Source organism: Cervus canadensis, chromosome 29, assembly GCF_019320065.1.
Source record: "Cervus canadensis isolate Bull #8, Minnesota chromosome 29, ASM1932006v1, whole genome shotgun sequence".
Taxonomy (NCBI): domain Eukaryota; kingdom Metazoa; phylum Chordata; class Mammalia; order Artiodactyla; family Cervidae; genus Cervus; species Cervus canadensis.
In genome coordinates this window covers 35,774,700-35,801,210 of record NC_057414.1, presented here as the reverse complement: position 1 = coordinate 35,801,210, position 26,511 = coordinate 35,774,700, and the positions used below count along the sequence as shown (strand labels likewise).

The following is a 26,511-nucleotide window of genomic DNA, read 5'->3' as shown; positions in this document are numbered from 1 at the left end:
GGAAAGAAGGGAAGCAATAAGCAAAGGAGAAAAGGAAAGATATTCCCATTTGAATACAGAGTTGGAAAGAAGAGCAAGGAGAGATAAGAAAGCCTTCCTTAGCGATCAATGCAAAGAAATAAAGGAAAGCAATAGAATGGGAAAGACTAGAGATCTCTTCAAGAAAACTAGAGATACCAAGGGAATATTTCATGCAAAGATGAGCTCAATAAAGGACAGAAATGATATGGCCCTAACAGAAGCAGAAGATATTAAGAAGAGGTGGCAAGAATGCACAGAAGAACTGTACAAAAAGATCTTCATGACCCAGGTAATCAAGATGGTGTGATCACTCACCCGGAGCCAGACATCCTGAAATGTGAAGTCAAAGGGGCCTTAGGAAGCATCACTACGAACAAAGCTAGGGGAGGTGGTGGAATTCCACTTGAGCTATTTCAAATCCTGCACGATTATCCTGTTATAGTGCTGCACTCAATATGACAGCAATTTTAGAAAAGTCCGCAGTGGCCACAGGACTGGAAAAGGTCAGGTTTCATTCCAATCACAAAGAAAGGCAATCCCACAGAATGCTCAAACTACCACACAATTGCACTCATATCACCCGCTAGTAAAGTAATGCTCAAAATTCTCCAAGCCAGGCTTCAGCAATACGTGAACCGTGAACTTCCAGATGTTCAAGCTGGTTTTAGAAAAGGCAGAGGAACCAGAAATCATACGCCAACATCCAATGGATCATCAAAAAAGCAAGAGAATTCCAGAAAAACACATACTTCTGTTTTACTGACTGTGCCAAAGCCTTTGACTGTGTGGATCACAATAAAAATGTGGAAAATTCTGAAAGAGATGGGAATATCAGATCACATGACTTGCCTCTTGAGAAACCTGTATGCAGGTCAGGAAGTAACAGTTAGAACTGGACATGGTACAACAGACTGGTTCCAAATAAGAAAGGAGTACATCAAGGCTGTATATTGTCACCCTGCTTATTTCACTTATATGCAGAGTACATCATGAGAACGCTGGGCTGGATGAAGCACAGACTGAATTCCAGATTGCCAAGAGAAATATCAATAACCTCAGATGTGCAGATGACACAACCCTTATGGCAGAAAATGAGGAAGAACTAAAGAACCTCTTGATGAAGGTGAAAGAAGTGGGTGAAAATCTTGTCTTAAAGCTCAATATTTAGAAAACTAACATCATGGTATCTGGTCCCATCACTTCATGGCAAATAGATGGGGAAACAGTGGAGACAGTGGTTGACTTTATTTTTATGGGCTCCAATATGACTGCAGATGGTAAATTGGAGCCATGAAATTAAAAGACACTTACACCTTGGAAGGAAAGTTGTGCCCAACCTAGTCAGCATATTGAAAAGCAGAGAAATTACTGTCACCAAAGGTCCATCTAGTCAAGGCTATGGTTTTTCCAGTGGTCATGTATTGATGTAGAGTTGGACTATAAAGAAAGCTGAGACCCGAAGAATTGATGCTTTTGAACCATGGTGTTCGAGAAGACTCTTGAGCATCCCTTGGACTGGAAGGAGATCCAACCAGTCCATCCTAAGGGAAATCAGTCCTGAATGTTCACTGGAAGGACTGGTGCTGAGGCTGAAACTCCAATACTCTGGCCACCTCATGCAACGAGCTGACTCATTTGAAACGACCCTGATGTTGGGAAAGATTGAGGGCAGGAGGAGAAGGGGATGATAGAAGATGAGATAGTTGGATGGTATCACCAACTCAATGGACATGAGTTTGTGTGGACTCTACTAGTTGGTGATGGACAGGGAGTCCTTGCGAGCTGTGGTTCATGGGCTCACAAAGATTTGGACACGACTGAGTGACTGAACTGAACTAAAGTTGTTGAATATAGTTTCAGATTTCGTTCCTCTTTTTTCTTTTGGTTTTTTTGTCCTTGTTTTTGATGGGCAGTATTTTTGTTTTTCCTTAGAAGATATTCCACTCTGAATTTAGTCATAAGCCTGAATTTTAAAGCCACTTAAGTAATGTGTTTTTATAGCCATCTAGTCACCAACTTGTTGCAATTAGATTTATTAGTGTTTGTTCTCAATTTGTTCAGTTCAGTTCAGTCCTTCAGTCATATCAGTCTCTTTGCATCACCTTGGACTGCAGCATGCCAGGCTTCCCTATCCATCACCAACTCCCAGAGCTGCTCAAGTTCATGTCCATCGAGTTGGTGATGCCATCCAACCATCTCATCCTCTTTCTTCCCCTTCTCCTCCTGCCTTCAATCTTTCCTTACATCAGGGTCTTTTCCAATGAGTCAGTTCTTCCCAACAGGTGGGCAAATAATTGGAGCTTCAACTTCAGCATCAGTCCTTCCAGTGAATATGCTGGACTGATTTCCTTTAGGATGGACTGGTTTGATCTCCTTGCAGTCCAAGGGAATCTCAAGAGACTTTTCCAGGGGGGAGGATCTAAGATGGCACAAGAAATGGACGGGGAGACCACTTTCTCCCCCACAAATTCATTGAAAGATCATTTGAATTCTGAGCATACTCCACAAAACAACTTCTGATCACTAGCAGAGGACATCAGACAGCCAGAAAAGCAGCCTGTTGTCTTCGAAAGGAGGTAGGACAAAATATAAAATATAAAAAGAGAAACAATAGAGTATGGAATGGAGATCCCTCCCAGGAAGGGAGACTTAATAAAGGAAGTTTCCAAACACCAGGTAACCCTCTCACTGGTGGGTCTGGGGTAAGTTTTTGAATCTCGGAAAGCAACCTAACTGGGAGGAAAAATAAATAAAACCCACAGATTACATGCCTAAAAACAACACCCAGCAGAAAGTACCCCAGACGCTCTCATCTGCCACCGGCAAGTGGGGGCTGAACAGAGAGGACCAGGCGGCAGCATTGCTTAGGGTAAGGACCGGGCCTGAAAGCCCTGAGGGCAACCTGAGGGAGCTAACAAGAGATAGCAACTTAAACTGTGGGATAGCAAGAGAGAGAGAGTTAACCTGGGAAAAGCCCTAAACTTGGGCACTACTCACCCGTTTGCACAACAAAAGACTGAGTGAATACCAGAGAAGAGCTAGCCGGCTGCAGGCCGGCCCATACCCCACCAGAGGCAGGAGGCAGGAGGGAGGGGAAAGGGGCAAACTCGGCCCCAGAGATGGCATCCCCTACCAAACCGAAAACAGATTCCAGTCTCTAACCAAAGACTTCCTGAGATTCTGGATGGTTGACATCTGCTGGGAGGGTCGCAGCCAGAAATCAACTCCCCAGAAGAGACACAAGGCATACCTTACCAGCGTGCCTGAAAAGTGAGGCTGGGACCGCAGAGGGAAAAAGGCGCACTGCACCCGGGCAGAGTGCACTCGTCAAGCTCCTGGTTGTCTGAGCTGCTCTGACAGGGAAGGTGCAAAACGCAGGCCCAATAGAGTCTGGGTCTTTGTGGATTACCCAAGAACCTGAACCTGAGTGGCTTAGGCCTGGGAAGTGCACGCAACTCAGGACCCGCTTCCTGAAGAGCAGACTGGAGCCTGGGCAGTGTAGACGGAGAAAGCACACATGTCCTGAGCAGGGGCAAACCCAGTGTGGCCAGAACACTGCAGCTACTCCCCACACACGCCAGTGATATTTGTCTGCAGTGCCCCTCCCTCCCCACAGCACGACTGAACTAGGGAACCTAAACAAGAGACCACCTCTGCCCACTTGTGTCAGGGTGGAAATTAGACACAGAAGAGACCTGCAAACAGAAGCCAAATGAACAAAGGGAACCGCCTCAGAAGTGACAGGTGCAATAGATTAAAATCCCTGTACTTAACACCGACTACACTGGAAGGGGCCTATAGATATTGAGAAGTGTAAGCATGAACAAGGAGCTATATGAAACTGAACTTAACCCACACTGCTTGTAACAACTCCAGAGAAATTCCTAGATATATTTTAACTATTATTATTAATTTTTTAATTAAAATTTTTTCTTTTTTTTTTAAAGTCCTCTATTACTCCTCACTTTTCATTTTTATAACCCACTATAACCTGGCCAAAAAAATAAATAAATAAAAAGGACCCTATTTTTAACACAAACTTCATATATATTTAATAAATTTTTTGTTTTTGTTATTTTTTAATATTGTATTTTTATAGTCTAACCTCTACTCTAGATTTTCAATATTTGTTTTTCAGTATTTGATATCAATTTTAGACATTTAAGAACCCAATCTTCAATACGCATTTTTACTCAGGAGTGTGATTACTGGTTTGATCACTCTCTCCCCCTTTTAACTCTGCTTTTTCTCCCCCAGATCACCTCTATTTCCTCCCTCCCCCCTTCTCTTCTCAATCCAATTCTGTGAATCTCTGTGGGTGTTCTGGGCTGTGAAGAAAACTTAGGGAACTGCCTAGATCTGTCTCTCTTCTCTTGAATCCCCCCTTTTCTCCTCCTGCTCACCTCTATCTCCTTCCTCCCTCTCCTTTTCTTCATGTAACTCTGTGAACCTCTCTGGGTGTCTCTCACTGTGGAGAACCCTTTCACCATTAACCTAGAAGGTTTATTATCAGTGCTGTATGGATGGAGAAGTCTTGAAGCTACTGGAAAAATAAGACTGAAATCCAGAGGCAAGAGGCTTAAGCCCAAAACCTAGAACACCAGAGAACTCCTGACTACAGGGAACATTAATTAATAAGAGATCATCCAAAAGCCTCCATACCTACACTGGAACCACCACCAGCCAAGAGCCAATAAGTTCCAGAGCAAGACATACCACTCAAATTCTCCAGCAATGCAGGAACATAGCCCTGAGCGTCAATATACAGGCTGCCCAAAGTCACACCAAACCTATAGACCCATCTCAAAACTCACTACTGGACACTCCATTGCACTCCAGAGAGAAGAACTCCAGGTCCACCCACCAGAACACCAACACAAGCTTTCCTAACTGGCAAACCTCGACAAGCCAAACGTCCAGCCCCACCCACTGGGAGAAACCTCCACAATAAAAAGGAATCACAGACTACCAGAATACAGAAAAGCAACCCAAACACAGCTTTCTAAATAAGATGAAAAGGCAGAGAACTACCCAGCAGGTAAAGGAACATGAAAAATGCCCACCAAGCCAAACAAAACACGAGGAGAAGGGGAACCTACCTGGAAAAGAATTTAGAATAATGATAATAAAAATGATCCAAAATCTTGAAAACAAAATAGAGTTAAAGATAAATAGCATGGAGACAAGGATTGAGAAGACACAAGAAATGTTTAACAAGGACCTAGAAAAAATAAAAAAGAGTCCATTAAAAATGAATAATGCAATGCTGCTGCTGCTTCTATGTCACATCAATCGTGTCCAACCCTGTGTGATCGCATAGATGGCAGCTCACCACACTCCCCTGTCCCTGGGATTCTCAAGGCAAGAACACTGGAGTGGGTTGCTATTTTCTTATCCAATGTGTGAAAGTGAAAAGTAAAAGTGAAGTCGTTCACTCATGTCCAACTCGTAATGACTCCAGGGACTGCACCCTACCAGGCTCCTCCATCCATGGGATTTTCCAGGCAAGAGTACTGGAGTGGGGCGCCATTGGCTTCTCCTGAATAATGCAATGAATGAGATCAAAAACACTCTGGAGGGAACCAACAGTAGAATAAAGGGGGCAGAAGATAGGATAAGTCAGGTAGAAGATAAAACGGTGGAAATAAATGAAGCAGAGAGGAAAAAAGAATAAAAAAAAAAAAAATGAGGACATCCTCAGGGACCTCTGGGGCAATGAGAAACGCCCCAACATTTGAATTATAGGAGTCCTAGAAGAAGAAGACAAAAAGAAAGGCTATGAGAAAATACTCGAGGGGATAATAGCTGAAAACTTCCCCAAAATGGGGAAGGAAATAGTGACACAAGTCCAAAAATCCCAGAGAGTCCCAAACAGGATAAACCCAAGGCGAAACACCCCAAGACACATATTAATCAAATTAATAAAGATCAAACACAAGGAACAAATATTAAAAGCAGCAAGGGAGAAACAACAAAGAACACACAAATGGATTCCCATAAGGATAACAGCTGATCTTTCAATAGAAACTCTTCAGACCAGAAGGGAATGGCAGGACATACTTAAAGTAATGAAAGAGAATAACCTACAACCTAGATTACTGTACCCAGCAAGGATCTCATTCAGATATGAAGGAGAATTCAAGAGCTTTACAGACAAGCAAAAGTTGAGAGAATTCAGCACCACCAAACCAGCTCTTCAACAAATACTAAAGGATCTTCTCTAGACAGGAAACACAGAAAGGTTGTATGAATGCGAACCCAAAACAACAAAGCAAATGGCAACAGGACCATTCTTATCAATAATTATCTTAAATGTAAATGGGTTGAATGCCTCAACCAAAAGACAAAGACTGGCTGAATGGATACAAAAGCAAGGCCCCTATATATCTTGTCTAAAACAGACCCACCTCAAAACAAGGGACACATACAGACTGAAAATGATGGGCTGGAAAAAAATATTTCATGCAAAGGGAGACCAAAAGAAAGCAGGAGTCACAATACTCATATCAGATAAAATCGACTTTAAAATAAAGGTTGTTGAAAGAGATAAAGAAGGACACTACATAATGATCAAAGGATCAATCCAAGGAGAAGATATAACAACTATAAATATATATGCACCCAACATAGGAATATGTAAGGCAAATGCTAACAAGAATGAAAGGGAAAATTAACAATAATACAATAATAGTGGGAGACTTTAATAACCCACTCACACCTATGGGTAGATCAACTTAACAGAAAATTAACAAGGAAACAAAAACTAAAAGACACAATGGACCAGGTAGACCTAATTGATATCTCTAGGACATTTCACCCCAAAACAATCAATTTCACCTTTTTCTCAAGTGCACACAGAAACTTCTCCAGGATAGATCACATCCTAGGCCATAAATCTAGCCTTGGTAAATTCAAAAAAATTGAAATCATTCAAGTCATCTTTTCTGACCACAATGCAGTAAGATGAGATCTCAATTACAGGATAAAAAAAAAAAAAAACTATTAAAATATACAACATAAGGAGACTAAATAACATGCTTCTGAATAACCAACAAGTCACAGAAGAAATCAAGAAACGAATCAAAATATGCATATAAACAAATGAAAATGAAAACACAACAACCCAAAACTTATGGGATACTGTAAAAGCAGTGCTAAGGGGAAGGTTCAAAGCAATCAGGCTTAACTCAAGAAAGCATTGGGCGTTACTTATTATCTCCATTGTGCCTGGAGGCCTCAGTCTTCGGGAAAAGTAGATAGAGCCAACCAATTCTTAAAATCAGCGATAAAAAAGATAACCCAAGAGACCTCCCTGGGATGGAAGGAGGCTTTACCAATAGCTCTCCTCTGTACCCGTATTGGCCCTAAGGAACAGGTTGGTTTTAGTCCTTATGAGATGCTATATGGGAGACCTTTTGTTTATGCCAATGACCTCTTCCTAGATCCAGAGGTTCAGACCCTCCAGTCTTATACCATGGCCGTTGGGCAATTCCAACAGGATATACGCTTTTGGGGTATAAACCAGGACCCAAAAGGCTCTAAAGACTTGCCACTATATGCTCCAGGGACTCAAGTCCTAACTAAAGTCTGGAAATTTGGGTCCCCAAAGGCTCAACTCCAGCCCACATGGAAGAGCCCCTCCCCTGTAATACTTTCTACTCCCACAGTGGTCAAGGTGCCAGGATATGACTCCTAGATTCACTACTCATGAGTCAAGCCATGGAAGAAAACAGAAGAGGACACTCAATACACCTGTGAGCCCCTGAGAGATCTCAGATACCTATTCAGAACTACAAATGAGTGCCCTTCTAATAAACAACCCCAAAACCTGGTCTCTGGGGATAAGATTTCTCAAGACAGCTCTAAAGAGCCAACATAGCTTGGCAGAGATTGTACTCCAAAACAGACAGGAGATAGATCTTCTGATCCCTGAACAAGGAGGGACTTGAGCTATCCTGGCAATGTGAATTTAAAATTGCCCCTACTAGTCCTTGTTATGCCACACTGATGCTGCTAATGACTGTTCCATGTACTGTCAATTGTCTAACCTGTCTTGTCTCTGCCCAGGTCAAGCTACGACATGCAGCGCCAGTTCAACAAAGATAAAACTACAGCCAACCACAGAAAACATCAGTCACCCTTAGATGGACACTGCTATAAGGACTCTGAGGCCTGAGACTAGCAAGAGGGGGAGGCCCAATGCCCCTCGCCATCCCAGTTCAGCAGGAAGTAGCCAGAGAGACCTTGACGCCCCTATTCCCAAAGAATTGGGCCTCCCATCTCTTGAGGGTGGAATGTTAGGTAGTTAGAATAGGGAAAAAGAGTCCAAAATGGCGGTGGCCAACAGACCTGGAAGGGAAATCCCGCGAAAGTAGAACAAAGAAAGGTCCGAGGACCGGAGTGAGAACCTCAGGTAAAACAAACAACGCTCCTGCCTAAGCCCAATTTACATAAGACAGGCCCAGGGGCAGAGAAACATATAAAAAAAGAGGAGCCAAAGCCCTCTTCTCTCCTTTTTTTTTTGCTCCCTCCCTCTCCCCCACGGGATGGGGCGATCTTCTCTTCATGTCTTGCATCTTTGGATCGACGTGCCCTCACGCCTCAAAGATGGATTTTCCTGCTATTATCTAAATAAATAGAGTTGTAACACCGAAAAAAAAAAAAAAGGAAACAAGAAAAAAGTCAAATAAATAACCTAACCCTACACCTAAAGCAACTAGAGAAGGAAGAAATAAAGAATGCCAGGGTTAGTAGAAGGAAATAAATCTTAACAATTAGGGCAGAAATAAATGCAAAAGAAACAAAGAGACTACAGCAAAAATCAACAAAGCTAAAAGCTGGTTTTTTGAAAAGGTAAATAAAATTGACAAACCGTTAGCCAGACTCATCAAGAAACAAAGGGAGAAGAACAAAATTACAAAAAACTAGAAATGAAAATGGAGAAATCACAACAGAAAACGCTGAAATACAAAGGATCATAACAGACTACTACCAGTGTGTATGCCCAAGAGTGCTATTGCTGGGTCATATGGCAGTTCTATTTCCAGTTTTTTAAGAAATCTCCACACTGTTTTCCATAGTGGCTGTACTAGTTTGCATTCCCACCAACAGTGTAAGAGGGTTCCCTTTTCTCCACACCCTCTCCAGCATTTATTGCTTGTAGACTTTTGGATAGCAGCCATCCTGACTGGCGTGTAATGGTACCTCATTGTGGTTTTGATTTGCATTTCTCTGGTAATGAGTGATGTTGAGCATCTTTTCATGTGTTTGTTAGCCATCTGTATGTCTTCTTTGGAGACATGTCTGTTTAGTTCTTTGGCCCATTTTTTGATTGGGTCATTTATTTTTCTGGAATTGAGCTGCAGGAGTTGCTTCTATATTTTTTGAGATTAATCTTTTGTCTGTTGCTTCGTTTGCTATTATTTTCTCCCATTCTGAAGGCTGTCTTTTCACCTTGCATATTGTTTCCTTGTTGTGCAAAAGCTTTTAAGTTTAATTAGGTCCCATTTGTTTATTTTTGCTTTTATTTCCAATATTCTGGGAGTTGAGTCATAGAGGATCCTGCTGTGATTTATGTCGGAGAGTGTTTTGCCTATGTTCTCCTCTAGGAGTTTTATAGTTGCTCGTCTTATATTTAGATCTTTAATCCATTTTGAGTTTACTTTTGTGTATGGTGTTAGAAGGTGTTCTAGTTTCATTCTTTATAGGTGGTTGACCAGTTTTCCCAGCACCACTTGTTAATGAGGTAGTCTTTTTTCCATTGTATATCCTTGCCTCCTTTGTCAAATATGAGGTGTCCATAGGTATGGGGATTTATCTCTGGGCTTTCTATTTTGTTCCATTGATCTATATTTCTGTCTTTGTGCCAGTACCATACTGTCTTGATGTCTGTGGCTTTGTAGTAGAGTCTGAAGTCAGGCAGGTTGATTCCTCCAGTTCCATTCTTCTTTCTCAAGATGACTTTGGCTCTTTGAGCCAAAATTTGTATTTCCATACAAATTATGAAATTATTTGTTCTAGTTCTGTGAAAAATACCATTGGTAGCTTGATAGGGATTGCATTGAATCTATACATTGCTTTGGATAATATAGGCATTTTGACAATATTGATTCTTCCAATCCATGAACACAGTACATTTCTCCATCTATTTGTGTCCTCTTTGATTTCTTTCATCAGTGTTTTATAGTTGTCTATATATAGGTCTTTCATTTCTTTAGGTAGATATATGCCTAAGTATTTTATTCTTTTTGCTGCAATGGTGAATGATATTGCTTCCTTAATTTCTCTTTCTGTTTTCTCATTGTTAGTGTATAGGTATGCAAGGGATTTCTGTGTGTTAATTTTATATCCTGCAACATTACTATATTCATTGATTAGCTCTAGTAATTTTCTGGTAGAGTCTTTAGGGTTTTCTATGTAAAGGGTCATATCGTCTGCAAACAATGAAAGTTTTACTTCTTCTTTTCCTATCTGGATTCCTTTTACTTCTTTTTCTGCTCTGATTGCTCTGGCCAACAGTTCCAAAACTATGTTGAATATTACTGGTGAGAGTGGGCACCCTTGTCTTGTTCCTGACTTTAAGGGAAATGCTTTCAATTTTTCACCATTGAGGATAATGTTTCCTATGGGTTTGACATATATAGCTTTTATTATGTTGAGGTACGTGACTTCTAGTCCTGCTTTCTGGACAGTTTTTATCAAAAATGGATGTTGAATTTTGTCAAAGGCTTTTTCTGCATCTATTGAGATAATCACATTGTTTTTATCTTTCAGTTTGTTAATGTGGTGTATTACATTGATTGATTTGTGGATATTAAAGAATCCTTGCATCCCTGGGATAAAGCCCACTTGGTAGTGATGTATGATATTTTTAATATATTGTTGGATTCTGTTTGCCAGAATTTTGTTAAGAATTGTTGCATCTGTGGTAATCAGTGATATTGCCCTGTAGTTTTCTTTTCTTTTTTTGTGTGGCATCTTTGTCTGGTTTTGGTATTAGGGTGATGGTGGCCTCATAGAATGAGTTTGGAAGTTTGCCTTTTCCTGCAATTTTCTGGAAGAGTTTGAGTAAGATAGATGTTAGTTAGCTCTTCTCTAAATTTTTGGTAGAATTCAGCTGTGAAGCCATCTGGTTCTGGGCTTTTGTTTGCTGGAAGATTTCTGATTACAGTTTTGATTTCTGTGCTTATGATGGGTGTGTTAAGATCTGTTTCTTCCTGGTTCCATTTAGAAAGTTATTCTTTTCTAATAATTTGTCCGTTTCTTCCAAGTTGTTCATTTTATTGGCATATAGCTCCTGGTAGTAGTCTCTCTCTCTCTCTCTTTTTTTTTTTTTTTTTCAATTATTTTTATTAATTGGAGGCTAATTACTTCGCAACATTGCAGTGGCTTTTGTCATACATTGACATGAATCAGCCATGGAGTTACATGTATTCCCCATCCCGATCCCCCCTCCCACCTCCCCCACCACCCAATTCCCCTGGGTCCTCCCAGTGCACCTGTCCCAAGCACCTGTCTCATGCATCCCACCTGGGCCGGTGGTCAGTTTCACCATAGATAATATACATGCTGTTCTCTCGAAACATCCCACCCTCGCCTTCTCCCACAGAGTCCAAAAGTCTGTTCTGTACATCTGTGTCTCTTTTTCTATTTTGCATATAGGGTTATCATTACCATCTTTCTAAATTCCATATATATGTGTTAGTATGCTGTAATGATCTTTATCTTTCTGGCTTACTTCACTCTGTATAATGGGCTCCAGTTTCATCCATCTCATTAGAACTGATTCAAATGAATTCTTTTTAACGGCTGAGTAATATTCCACGGTGTATATGTACCACTGCTTCCTTATCCATTCGTCTGCTGATGGGCATTTCTCCGAAGAAGACGTACAGATGGCTAACAAACACATGAAAAGATGCTCAACATCACTCATTACCAGAGAAATGCAAATCAAAACCACAATGAGGTACCATTACACGCCAGTCAGGATGGCTGCTATCCAAAAGTCTACAAGCAATAAATGCTGGAGAGGGTGTGGAGAAAAGGGAACCCTCTTACACTGTTGGTGGGAATGCAAACTAGTACAGCCACTATGGAAAACAGTGTGGAGATTTCTTAAAAAACTGGAAATAGAACTGCCATATGACCCAGCAATGGAAGCTACATCGATGCCCATCAGCAGATGAATGGATAAGGAAGCTGTGCTACATATACACCATGGAATATTACTCAGCCATTAAAAAGAATTCATTTGAATCAGTTCTAATGAGATGGATGAAACTAGAGCCCATTATACACAGTGAAATAATCCAGAAAGATAAATACCAATACAGTATACTAACACATATATATATGGAATTTAGAAAGATGGTAACGATAACCCTAAATGAAAAACAGTAAAAGAGACACATATGTAGAGAATGGACTTTTGGACTCTGTGGGAGAAGGCGAGGGTGGGAGGATTTGAGAGAACAGTATTGAAACATGTATATTATCAAGGGCGAAACAGATCACCAGCCCAGGTGGGATGCATGAGGCAAGTGCTCGCGGCTGGTGCACTGGGAAGACCCAGAGCGAAGAGGTGGGAAGGGAGGCGGGAGGGGGGATCAGGATGTGAAATACATGTAAATCCATGGCTGATTCATGTAAATATATGGCAAAAACCACTACAATATTGTAATTAGCCTCCAACTAATAAATATAAATGAAAATAAAAAGTCTTCTCCAAGACCGTAGTTCAAAGGGCATACACATGTGTCATTTGTCAGTGATGTCCTATTCCCCCTGTTGGAATTTGACCAGCAAAACTGAATTTAAACAATATGCAAAAATGAGGATTAAGACCCAGTGGCCCACCTACATACACCTGGTGACAGGAGAGGCTCCTGTTGTATTCAAGGGACAGTCATGGGTAGATCTCATGCTGAATAGGCCCTGGGAGTCCTGGATGAGTCATTAAACACGATTGTCTTTACTTTGGCTGCCACAGCTGATTTGTCTTCTTTGATTGGGAAGACCCTTTCAAAATTATTTCTTTGTATATTTGCTTTGACAGACAAAATATTTCATGGTATAGACCCTATGGGAGAAATTATATCAGAAATATATCAGTGTTTCTTCAGCAGTTAAATTTGTTGGTTTGTGTGTCCCCAATGATCTTTCTTTATAAATAGAAAGGAAACAAACATGTTCAGTGTGCATTCAGTCTCTTTGTAAATCAACCAACTTGAATTAAATTCCTCTCTGTCCCCATTGCACTCCCAAGTCTAGGCTAGAGATAAAAACCTGCAGAAACTAAAGGCTGATTCCAGCACATCGTTGTGGAGATTTCATTCCCAATGTTTTTTTTTTTTTTTTTTGGAAAACAAAATTAGTTGCTAATATTAAAATCAGCAGATTGTGCATAAATATCCAAACTTCTGATTCTCTTGAAAACATGGCCAACTGGCCTGCCAGCATGGTTGAAGTGGAGGAAAGGCTGCTCCCAGGGGTCAGGGTCCAGCATGGCCACCTAGTCATACTATTATTTCTCTTGCCTCCTGGGGCCATGAGTTTGTGAGAACTAGACTGCTGGCTCTCTTAAGATAAAGACTACTTTTGTCTTGATCATCTTTGACTTTGAAGCCTTTAACCCAGAACCCAGCACACAATTCTTCCTTGTACATTTGTTGGATGATATAAAATATCGGTGGATGAATATGGAATTTTTTCCAATACTGAAACCCATGCAATTGAGCTACTACTCTACCCTAAACTTTGATGCAGACTGACAGAAGTGCCCCTGATCCTTGCCATTAGACCCACTACCTAAGGCCAGTTGTGGGTCCCTGGGCTGTCCCTGAAGTCTTCACTGCCATTTGACAACATATCCTCCTAGCAATCTCCTCTCCAACAAAGACAGCAATGCATATCTCATCAAGTGACTAAGAATATGACATGAAACCATGAATGCCGAGTATGGCCCCTAGTTACCATTTTCATGATGTTCTTAGCAGTTTTTTCTCCAAGTAGGCAAGGTTCTCTGTCTCCTTAGATGTCCATGCAGATCAGTTAGATTTTCCAGCCAAGATTCAAGGAAGAGATTACAGTTCAATTGTCTGTATTCTGAGAAGCTTCAAAGTCCACTCGCCAAGGACACTGAGGAAGGTAAAGATTTTATCGAAAGCTTTGTGTTTTTATCAGATCTATTAGTGGCGTAAAGGGGAAAACTAGGGCATGGCAGAGCATATATAATTAGGAGCTCACAATCACCACTACATGCTAAGAACCCGAACTTCCCTGAATACTTGGAGCCAAGAAAGAAGCATGAGGTGGCTTGTGCTCCTCGGGCTGGTGGCCTTCTCAGAGTGCATAGTCAAGTAAGTATGGGGACTATAAATGCATGATCTTCCTTTCTCGGATTTTTCTTTTCATCTGATTATTCTTCAACCCATCAGGTTTAGATGGGAATGAATATTTCTCTGACAGTCTTAAAGTTCAACCCTTACTTATTGATAAGTACCTTGCTTTAGGAACTGTGGATCCCAAGGGTCTTGGTGTAGATTTGCATGGTTGCACAACTCTTGGGGTCCAGTCATGACCTATTGAAAATGCAACTCCTTATAACTGTTCAGTGCACAGCCTATGCAGATGTAGGTGTGGTCCTGTGGAATAGCACTTTTCTACATTTTATTCAACATGTCCTCTTTGTTCCCTGTCTACTTCAGTGTGTATATGTCTATGTCTGCATCTCTGTATCACTATCATTTACCTCTCCTTCTCTTTGGAAGTCTCTGTGAGTGTATTCCTCTCTGTGTTGTTTTCTTTTAATTTTTCACTTGACTCATTCTTCCTTCTCGAGCCTCTGAATTTCCCTCATTTATTCCCTATCTCCTGGATTCTTCTTTCAATTCCCTCTTCTCTTTCAACTTGGAGAATGATATACTGTTTTATATACAGTTTTATATCAGACAAGCAGTGTGACCACAGCAATCTCAGTAACATCATGCATTTCAAATTGCTCCCTTGTAAAAGAGCATAAGAGTACCCCTTCTACCTCTTCCTTGAGGTTCTATGAGAAGGATACCTTGGGATGGCAACAGCAATGGAAATGCCTGTCATTGTTGAGACTTCCTATTTATCAGGTACCTTATATCCATCACTTCACTTATCCCTAAGATATTCTATTTGGAGGGTTTGTATTGCTACATTCCACCATTTTACCGAGGTGGAGACTGAGACTCCACAGGGTCATATGGCTTATCCCAGGTTGCAGAACAGAACCTGTAATCAAACCTGTCTTTGCCATGGTATATGCATGAAATTCTGATAATAATGTGCCTCATAAAAATGATTAGAAAATACACAGGGCCACTCCAACAGTTTTACCTGAACACTGACAGCTAATTGTAACTTCTTCTTTGTTTTCTTTGTCAAATGATCGGTAAAGTATACCTCTAACGAGAGTGAAGATCATGAGAAAAACCCGCAGTGAAAAAAATATGCTGAACAATTTCCTGAAGGAACATGCTTACAGACTGTACCAGACTTCTTCTCCTGGCTCAAATATAGCTACTCACCCCCTGAGAAACTTCGAGGATGTGAGTATTGGGGGGAATAGTGCTCCACAGCGCCCCCTGGCGCTCTAGCCTAGCACCGCGGCTCATATGGAAATGCCAGGTGGGATGTGGGGTTGGGGTTCCTGCAGGAGGCAGAAACACTGGAAAACAGGGACCCCACCCAGAGGAGAACACACTCTCATCCTGAATTGTTGGTCTTTGTGACTCGGCCCGGTAATTCCCAGGTAGCAGGTAAATATCCATTTCTGTGTTAGAGATGTGTCATTAGTTTGAGGGAGATTGTTCCTTCTGAAATAAGTGAGTCAGTCAGTTGCAGATGAAGAGTGAACCATCACTGATCAAATGGTAGAAACAACGTCAAAGCAATTGTGAATCCCCAGGCCAAGGAAATCAGTTTCCACAAAAGCAAGAACCAAAGCTGTAATAAGATACTGAACCCGTATTCCGTGTAAAGCCTTAAGTATCTAACACTGTGGTTACTGTTTTTAGATTGGAAAAAGGGCTTATTTTTTCTTCAAGAATATTCATGCCAGCCTGAGAGATAGGCATATTAGTAAGTAGATATCAAATGAAAGTGTCACCTCTATGGTATTAATTGGTTGTGTTCTGAGTTTAGAGGGAGTGGCTGAGGTTGATCAAGAAGGACGTCCTGGAGAAGGGGGTGTTAAGGCTGGGTTGGCAGAGATTACAGCGCTTCTCAAATGAAGGCACCAGGACTTCCCTGGGTGTCTAGTGGTCCTGGAGGTCCAGTGGTTATGCCTCTGTGCTTCCAATGCAGGAGGTCCCACTTCAACACCTCATAGAGTCAATATCCTGCATACCATGCAGCACAGGAAAATATATCAAATGCAGGCCCCTCTGGGACCAACGTCAGTGAGCTGCACGGTGGTTAGAAAGTGATCTCAAGAGATATGTGACATCCAGAGGGAGGCATGAGTGTGAGAATATAGGATAGCCAGTTCTGCAATAACCTACTCACTCCTTGTCCCTGTAGATGTTCTATGTGGGTAACATCACCATTGGAACACCCCCTCAGGAATTCCAGGTTCTCTTTGACACAGCATCATCTGACTTGTGGGTGCCCTCCATCCTTTGCACCAGCCCAACCTGTTGTGAGTACAGACACCCCTTACCCAGACCATCTTTCCCTTGCCCTGCCACCCTGTTTTGCACCCTTGGCACCTGATGACACTTATCTCTTGTGTCTGCAGCCTCACACGTTATGTTCAGACATAATGAGTCTTCCACCTACCGGCATACCAATAAGACCTTCAGCATCATATACGGTTCTGGGACCATTGAGGGAGTTGTTGGTCGTGACACCGTTCGGGTAACAGTGTAACAAATGCTGAGTCAGGACTGGCAATGGAGTGACCACTGCTTGCAAAACAGATGCGGGACCTTCTGGCAGGACACTTCCTAACCTAACTCCCATAGATAATCGCCGTCTTACCCACAGGACCCTGTCCCTGGGGAGGCAGTGCCTGTGGTGACACATGAGCACACAGATTAGCTAACCCAGAGAGTGGCTTGAGATGGGGACTTGCAGCTTCTCTGCCCATGAATAGTTCAAGGTTCATTTTGCTGGGAGTGAGAAGAGGGGAAAAAGGCACCCACTTTTATATTCTCCGACTGTTCCAGGCACTTTCAGGTGATAACTGGTTTAGTCCTGACAAACCCACACAGCAGTTTCACTGATTAGCTCATGTGACATGAGGAAACAGAGGTGCAGACAGCAAGGGCCTTGCTGAGCACAAGCATGTGGTAAACAGTGGAGCTCGGCTGACTTTTCAGGACTGAAGATGCTGTGGGGTGTTTGGGGAAAGGATAAAACTAATCTGGGGACCCTCGGGGCAGTCAAGGGCTTCAGGTATCCAGACTGGGAAACTGGAGGCCTGAGAAGTTAGGGGGCCTCATAAATGAGTTCTCACTCTAGAGGGCCTTTGAGAGTCCAACAAAACTTAAGGCCTGCCTCCCCCAAAGTACTTGAGTAGTTACCCCCTCTCTCTTTTTCTCTCATATACACTCACACAATGACACACATATCCCCAAAAGTGAATCCCCAGGCAGTAATTTCATAGATCCCTGCAAGCAAGATTGTGTTTTCGGCTTCTGTCTTCCTGGACAGATGCAGAATCCACAGTACCTTACAGAGAAAGCAGTCCATTCCTGTCATTAGGTCACAGTGATGCCAAAGAGAAGACCACCTTGCTCTTGGCTCATTTTGTCCACAAGGGGGCACCAATGGGTCTTGGCCTGATTCTTGGTTGTCCCACCTGTAGAGAAGCCACGAGGCCAATTTGACTCACTCAGGTGGTGTCTTTCAGAGAGGCAGATGATTTAAAATTCATAGCCTCTCTCAAATGGAACCCAAATTCCCCTCCCAGTTTGGTCTAACTGTGTGAGGTCCACTGAAGACACAGCCCAGCCTCAATTCTTCTCTGAGGATCTAATGGCAATGCACCCCAGCCCAGTCCTAGCCCCACTTCATGTATCTGTAAGTGGGATCACTCTTCTCTCCCACAGATTGGGGACCTTGTAAGTACTGACCAGCCATTTGGTTTAAGCGTGGAGCAATATGGGTTTGAAGGAATGCCTTTAGATGGCATCTTGGGCTTGAACTACCCCAACTTTTCTTTCATTGGAGGCATTCCCATCTTTGACAACCTGAAGAATCAAGGTGCCATTTCTGAGCCGGTTTTTGCCTTCTACTTGAGCAAGTAAGTCTGGGATGGACAATCAGTTTCTCCAAATTAGCTGTAATTTCAGTTGCATGAAATATATAGAACACTTGATAAAGAAATATCCTGAGAGATAATCTAACTCAAGGTAACTATGGCCCCAGGCCCCTACCTGGCTTCACCACCTGCTTTTAGAAATAATGATTTATTGGAACTTAACCCTGCTCCTGGGCTGAAGATCAGTAACTTGGTCTAGGGGGATGAGTCAGGAGGAAGACTAATGAGAGGCAACAGGAAACAAGTGGAAGGAAAAGGCATTAGGATTTCCTTATGAATTTGATAAGGAAGGAGAAGGATGGTGGGTAGCTTTCCTTCCTCATTAGCATTTCACTGCAAGCCCAGTACCAGCCACCCAAATTGCAAAAGCCAGTGAAAAACGAAATTGTAGAACACACACAAAAAGTGTAGGACCCTTGTTCAAGAAACGTTAGGCATTTCAAGAAGGGAGAGCAGTTGTGGGGTCCCTTCTGAGTGTGGGGCCCTTTGGACAGTACAGGTCACAGGCTAGTGGAACCAACTCTGGGTGACCTGATCCCACACCCTTAGCACTCCCAGGCCTTGATTTTCCGGAAAAATGACAAATAGACAAGGGGAAAGCCAAAGTGCTTCAGCACCCTGTCCTCTGAGGGTGTCTGAGCTCTCAGGTCACAGGAGGTCCAGGGCATCTTCAGAAGATATAATGGGTAGAGCCCAGCCAGGTGACTCAGCTTCTAACCTCCTCTGTGCCACTCATTAGCAAGTAACCGACCTCAGTCTGGTGTTCAATCACTCCTAGCCTCGATTTCTGCCTCCGTCAATGAGGACCTTATTAGGGCCTTGATGGGTGGAGAAGCAAAGCTCTCAGACAGTGCTGTTGTTATCATCCTCCAAGGATCCCCCTGCTGTCGTCTCTCTACAGGAGCAAGCCGGAGGGCAGCGTGGTGATGTTTGGTGGGGTAGATAAATCCTACTACCAGGGAGCGCTCAACTGGGTACCGTTGATCCAACCAGGCGACTGGCGTGTGTACATGCACCGGTAAGCCTCTCCCTCTGAGCGGCAGCACAAGGAATGCTCCACATCTGCACATAGACACAGGCAGACACTCACAAATGGATTCTCAGACACATAGTCACACAAACATATACACCACCCACAACGACACAGACAGACACACAGACACATGGAAACACACAAGCAGACACATATACACATACACAGAGACACATATAAACATGCATAGCAAGTCAGAGACACAGAAGCACACACAGAGACACATACAAACAAACACACAAGCACATAGATACACAAACAGCCCATGGGTTCATAATCCCAGGCCTCCTGACTAGGGCTCTGACCAGGATCCTCACTGGGTCCAGAGAGGTCTGTGCAGCTGGGAGAGCCTTGCACCCGCTGTCCTGTGAGGTGGGGAGCATGGTCAGTGGACTCTGCATTGTGGTGAACAGGATCAGGGAGAATTTCACCAGCCTGGACAGCAGTATGATAAGATGACCAACTGTCCATGGCTACCTTGGACCAAGGAAGTTCTCAGTACAGATAAGTCTCAGTTTACAAACAGGGAAAGTCCTCAGCAAATGGGGAAAACTGGTCTCCTTATGGAGAAGCTACCCAGCAGTGGAGAGAGGTTGGCTGCAGTCATAAGACGTGAAAGCAACTAATAAAAAAGACACCCCACATCCCTGGGCACAGAGTGGGGCAGGGGCTATAACTGAAAGAATCAGAAAGGTGGGATCGAGGAGTGACCTGAGGACAAGAGGCAATAACTGATAGGAATCTGTGTGATACCGTCAGACAAAAGCTGACCTCTCTTTTGGAGTTTCCCTGGGCTAATTATGTATTTCCTGGCCAGGATCTCAGGGTCTGAGCTGGTTGTAGGAGCAGTGATGGGAGACTCCCTCCCCCAGAGGAGCCCCTCTCTCCCCCTACTATGGGAATCTGCTGCCCCCGTGAATCTCCATCTTCACTCTGTGTTCCACCCATTATTTGTTCCCTACCAGATACAGCTCTCTAGATGTTCCTCATTATTTTCACAGTCTTCATTCACTCATGGAACAGATACACACTGGGCATCCACTGTGTGCCAGGCACTTCAGGGAGGCAGTGAGAATAAAACTCGCCCTCACATCTAAGAAGGCAGATGCACAGAAATGACACACACACTTAGTGAATTGTGACTTTGGTACATCCTAGTCGTGGGGAAGGGTCTACAGAGAGTGACAAAGACAGGAGACTGATAAACACCGCAGGAAAGACTTCCCTGAATCCATGACAATTAAGCTGGAATCTGGAAGATGAGAAGTCATTTGCTAGTCAAAGGGGAGGGGAGTCTTCCAGGAAGGAAGGCCAGCTTGTTTCAAGGTACAAAAGATCCTGGTGTATTCAAATACTGCATTCAAGCATTTCAAGGGCGGTGCGGTGTTGAGAGCAGATGAAGAGAGTCAGGGCAAGAGACAAAGGGCTGTTTAGGAGACACACAGGAAGGGAGCAGCTCTGGGGAGACTCAGAGTGACCTCAGTGCCCTCTTTGTTCCACTGTTCTCTCAGCATCTCCATGGAAGGAGACACTGTTGCTTGTTATGGCGGCTGTCAGGCCCTTGTGGACACCGGGGCATCAGCGATCCTTGGCCCAAGAAAACTGGTCAATAAGATCATGAGGTTCCTCGGTGCCAAGCCACGGGGATCCGAGGTGAAAGTTCAAGCCCCAGGGTCACTCCCAGTATCCACACACAACAAAGATCTCCAGGGCCAACCTCTCTCCCTCTCTCTCTAATAGCACTATGTTTCCTGTTCTCTGGTCAATACCCTGCCCTCTATTGACTTCACCATCAACGGCATCAACTACCCACTGCCAGCTCAAGCCTACGCCATCAAGGTGAGTGGACAATACTGAGAGTTGGTTCTCAAACTGGAGCTTGCAGGATCCCCTGGGCTGCTGCTGGGAGGAGGGCGCCCTCTGCAGGCCATGTCACACCATTGCAGATGCTACTGAGCCTTGTGGCTGGGCCAGTGCCTCCTGGCCATAGCAGGCTGATGGGCTCAAAGAAGGCTTCGAGGAACAGAGGGAATTTCAGGAATTTTAAAACCACAAACTCATGGAGCCACATGGAGGGTTGCTTGGTTCTAGGCAACACTGCACTGGATTCCATGAAAATGGCATCCCAAGGTGCTCTGCATTGGGGCACTGGGGACTTACTAAGGGTGATGAGGGCTACGGACTGACCGGTGGGAATGGGGAACCAGAGTAAGTTACCCAATCAAGCCCGGAGTGACCAAAGAGGGTGAGTGTGGGATGAAGGAGGCTTCCCAGAGTTCCTGAGTTAAGTTTTCAAGAACGTGTTGTGGGCACTGCCATATTTAAGATGGATAACCAACAATGAGCTACTGTGTAGCACAGGGAACTCCGCTCAGTTTTATGACAGCCTGGATGGGAGGGGTATTTTTGGGACCAGGATACATAGATACATACAATTGAGTCCATTTTTTGTCCATCTGAAACTCAGAAAATTGTTAATCAGCTATATTCCAATAGAAAATAAAGTTTTTTAATAAAGTTTGGATTTTGGGGATGCCGGAGGAGAACCTGCATTATCTGTAGAGAAAACAAGGAGCAGGAGACAGAAGGAAAGAAACAGGGAGTGAGGAGAACCAGGGGACATGCTTGTTCTTTTCTAAAAATTATATTGAAGGATGGCTGATCTTCAGTGTCACCTTAAGTTCTGCTGCACAGAAATGTGACCCAGTTATACACATAAAAATATATATATTCTTTTTCTTATTCTCTTTCATGTGGTTTATCACTGGATATTGAATATAGTTCCTTACTCTCTACAGTAGGACTTGTTGTTTATCATTCCACTGTTTCCTGAACTCCCAGTCCTCCACTCACCACACCCTTCCTCATGGCAGCCACATGTATGGGCCCTTTTTGGCTTTGGATGAACTCTCACATGCCCTGAAGCTCATAAAACCACTTGATTCTCACCAAAAGAGGGAAATAAAACCAAGAACGCTGCTCGGTCTGGATATTGGGGGGAGTTGCTGATAAGGACTCAGGCTGACTGATGTGTGTCTCTGCTCCCCCAGGATTCTAGCGGCGACTGCTTCATCAACTTTGAAGCGAACCCAGCAAGTACATCTGCAGAGACCTGGATCCTGGGCGACGTCTTCCTGAGGCAGTACTTCTCGGTTTATGATCGAGGAAATGACAGGATTGGCCTGGCACAGGCAGTGTAAACGCTTGGAGTGATTCAGGAATCATTAAGGCCACTCCTAACACACATTCACTCACACTTAGGGCACTCCTGCCCAGGATGCTGATAAACTGAATTTGGTGGTCTACACACCCTATTCTCAGTAAAGAATGAAGTGTTTCACTCATAATGGTGCTGAAACAAGTGGGTGCCTCTCTGGGAGTGAAGGATCTAGAACCAAGTCTGAATCAAAATTGAGAGGAGCCCAACTCCAACTGGCTTCAAGGAAAAGGGAGACTCATTGAAATGATTCTGGGAGTCCAGGACACATGAATCAGAGCAAATACAAAGATTTCAGTGACTGGACCCAAGAAATCAGAAGTCATGAGTTCTGTCTTTCTCACACTCGCTCTTTCCCTTCCCTCTTCTTTGATGATCTTAGCTGACAACTTTCTTCCTTAAGGCTTCTACACCTAGCGAGGGAGTCCAAGCTACCTGTCCTAGGGTTTTATATCCCCAAGGCACCACCTAGTAAGGAAAGAAGCTCAGAGATATTAGAGTTCAATGGTGTTCTCTGAATGACCCACCTCAGATCACCTGTACAGGCCCAGATCAGCCATCCTGGCAGGGTCATGGGGTCCTATGTTTGGCTTTACATGATCATTGGCCCTGACCCAGCAGCACACATGATTCTCAGTTTCCTCCAGAACTACATAATTAAAGCTGGGGAGAGGCAGCCCCAAAGATAGCGACTGGGGGATGGTCTAGGCCATGGAAGAGTTCGTGATGACCCACCAACTCCACCACCTCCTCATTCAGAGGAATTCTAAGGGGTAATGAAATAGACTCTCTATGTCCCATCTCAGATGATCTTATCACTGGGCTTCTCCTCCAGGGGAGTCTGGGAGAGGTAGTTCCTGCAGAGCTGGTTCCCTCTTGTTCCCACAGCCCAGTCACCAGCTCTCTGCCACATATGCCTGCTCTGCCCTTTCCAGTCCTATTTGGTAAGTGATGGCCCCAGTGGATCCCTGAGGCATCCCCCTCCCCCAGGGACCAGAATGCCCCTTCCTTGGCCTCCAATGCTGCTGGGGAGAATGCAATGCAGTTATCGGGGGACCCAGGGTACACAGAGCCTTCAGCCTTTCTGAGCTTCCACCGGGGGTGGAGCTACAAATTCTTTGCTTGAAGCTGCCACGGTTAGGCACTTTTGCAGTGGAAGCATCTGTTCTTTCCACCTGGAGGCCCTCAGTAGATGCCTCAGCTGAGACATCAGGGGTCAGAAGTTGATTTCCTTTCATGTTGACTGGTTTTATCTCCTTGTATAAGGGACTCTCAAAAATATTCTGAAGCACCACAGTCAAAAGCTCAGTTTTTTACCATTCACCCTTTCTTAAGTTTCAGATAGCACATCTATACGTGATTACTGGAAAAATCATAGTTTTGCCACTACAGACCTCTGTAGCAAAGTGAATCTCTGCTTTTAATACACCATCCTGGTTTTTCATAGCCTTTCTTCCTTCCAAGGAGCAAGTGTGTTTTAATTTTGTGGTTGCAGTCAAGGTCCATAGTGATTTTGGAGCCCAAGAAAATAAAAACTGCCACTGTTTCCACATTTCCCTCATTTATATGCCTTGAAGTGGTGGATGCATTGAATGTTGAGTATTTTTTTGTGAATAGTTTTTTGAATGTTGAGATTTAAGGCAATTTTTGCATCTCCTCTCCTCATCAAGAGACTTTAGTTCGTTGCTATCTGCCATTAGCGAGGTGTCATCTTCATATCTGTGGATGTTGATACCCAGCAATCTTGATTCCAGCTTGGGATTTATGTAGTCCAGCATATTGAATGATGTGTCCTACATAGAATTTAAATAAAGGGAGTGACAATGTACACCTTGTCACGCTCCATTCCCAATTTTAAATCTTTCAGTTGTTTCGTGTCTGATTCTAACTGCCACTTTTTCGTCTACATACAGACTGTTCAAGAGACAGGTAAGGTGATCTGGTACTCTGCAGGGAGCCATTATGGGCGATCCCACCCATGACCAGGTCATGAGGAGAACACCTGAAATGCAAGGCTGTTCAGGCTACAAGGGACCCTCCAGGTTGACCCTGGCCTCTACCCCACCCTGTATCCTCCCCATCTTGCTATTGTCCTTGTTCATCCTGTTGTGGATCTTTGTGTTGCCTGACGAGAGCTCTCCTGTTCCTCTTTCACTCAATAAAGACCAACACAGAACCCTAATTAATAAATCTCCTGGATGCTGGTTCCCTATGAAGGGGCCAGGAATGAAGGAAAAGTTTCAATTAAAACACTTTTGCTGGCACTCTGGCTTGTTCGGCAAATGCGTACTAATGCACATGACTGCTCACAATACCTTAATCATGAACTGCGTAAAGAACCTGACCACACAAAAGGCCCTGATAGGCACAGAGCCCTTCAGGGGGTGAAAAAACCCTATTAGAAAACACAAAAATTATAATTCTAAAGTGGTTATTGGATCAATGTTTTATTGCTGTTATTGTGCTGAGGTTGTGCAGTGGAAACCCTTGTTAATATAGTTAAGGATTTAGAAAAATAAGAGTTTAGCCCTACTGTAGAAACAATAAGATAATTGTTAATTTTAACCAAGAGTGCTAACACAGAGGCTGCCTCACCAGAGTGGCAGAGTCTTTGTGTGGCAAACTTTTTAGATAAATTTAGCTGAAAACTTCTGCAAAAAGACTGACCTTTGTGTTAACAGGATTGTATTGCTACTATATTGCAACCTGCTATACCATGGGGCTGCAACTTTGCTGTTTTCTGCTAAACTTAAGGCAAAATAGAACAATAAAGAATAGACTAAAGAAAACAGCTTTGCTTTCACCTAGGTCATAAAATGTTAATAGGCCCCAAGACCAGATGATAATGTACAAAGATCCACCATGAAAGAAGATGTTCATAAAAAAAAAAAAAAAAATGCAGGAAACACCCTGGTTTCGTAAAGGACAAACTGACGTAATGTTAACCTAAACTTTGTATGCTTATCTTTCACCTCCCCTTAAAAATGTACTATACTGAGGATATAAAAGCTACAGTAAAAAAAAAAAGCAACGCCAGACCCTGCTGCACACACCCCAGTCTGGTGTCTCTCTCTCTCTCTCTGTCTTGCTGACGCCGTTCATCCAGAGAGTACCCCTGGATCCTGCTGAGGCTGGACCCCGGCAGTACTCCCATTTCCTTAAGAATTTTCCACAGTTTGTTTTGGTCCACACACACAATGAAAGGCTTTATCATAGTCAGTGAAGCAGACAGAAATGATTTTCTGGGATTCCATTGCTTTCTCTATGATCCAATGGATGTTGGCAATCTGATCTCTGGTTCCTCAAACCAGTTTGTACATCTGGAAGTTCTCGGTTCATGTACTGTTGAAGCTTAGCTTGAAGTATTTCGAGCATTTCCTTGCTAGCAAGTGAAATGAGCGCAATTGCATGATAGGTTGAACATTCTTTGAAATTGTCTTTCTTTTGGATTGGTTGAAAACTGACCTTTTCCTGCACTGTGGCCACTGCTAAGTTTTCCAAATTGATGGCATATTGAATGCAGCAGTTTTAAAGCTTCATTACTTAGGATGCTTTAAACAGCTCAGCTGGAATTCCATCACCTCCACTAGCTTTGTTTGTAGTGATGCTTCCTGAGGCCCACTTGACTTCATGCTCCAGTATATCTGGCTTTACAAGAGTGACCCAAGCATCATCCCTATCCTGAAATTATGACCATTTTTGCACAGATCCTCTTGGGATTCTAGCCACCTTCACTTACTCACATCTGCTTCTAGTAGGTCTTTGACTTTGCTGTCCTTTATTGTCCCCATTTTTGCATGAAGTGTTCCTCTGGTAGCTCCAATTTTCCTGAAGAGTTCTATACTCTTTACAATTCTATTATTTTCCTCTAATTCTGGCACTGTTCACTTACGAAGACTTTCTTATCTCTCCTTGCATTTCTCTGGATGTCTGCATTCCATT

General features: G+C 43.3%; 1 protein-coding gene across 1 annotated transcript; it reads left to right on the top strand.

Moving 5' to 3' along the window:
* Positions 1–14,280: 14,280 nt before the first annotated feature.
* Positions 14,281–22,552, top strand: LOC122430806 (pregnancy-associated glycoprotein 1-like). Its single transcript, XM_043451678.1, has 9 exons — positions 14,281–14,381; positions 15,452–15,602; positions 16,576–16,693; positions 16,793–16,911; positions 18,108–18,301; positions 19,221–19,337; positions 20,864–21,005; positions 21,093–21,191; positions 22,403–22,552. The coding sequence occupies exons 1-9, from the start codon at positions 14,281–14,283 to the stop codon at positions 22,550–22,552; spliced, it is 1,191 nt and encodes a 396-aa protein (XP_043307613.1).
* The last annotated feature ends 3,959 nt before the right edge of the window (positions 22,553–26,511 follow it).

Coding starts and splice junctions, on each gene's coding strand:
- LOC122430806 (XM_043451678.1), top strand. CDS start 14,281: ATGCTAAGAACCCGAACTTCCCTGAATACTTGGAGCCAAGAAAGAAGC. Junction 14,382..15,451: donor TTCTCAGAGTGCATAGTCAA/GTAAGTATGGGG, acceptor TGATCGGTAAAG/TATACCTCTAACGAGAGTGA. Junction 15,603..16,575: donor CCCTGAGAAACTTCGAGGAT/GTGAGTATTGGG, acceptor TTGTCCCTGTAG/ATGTTCTATGTGGGTAACAT.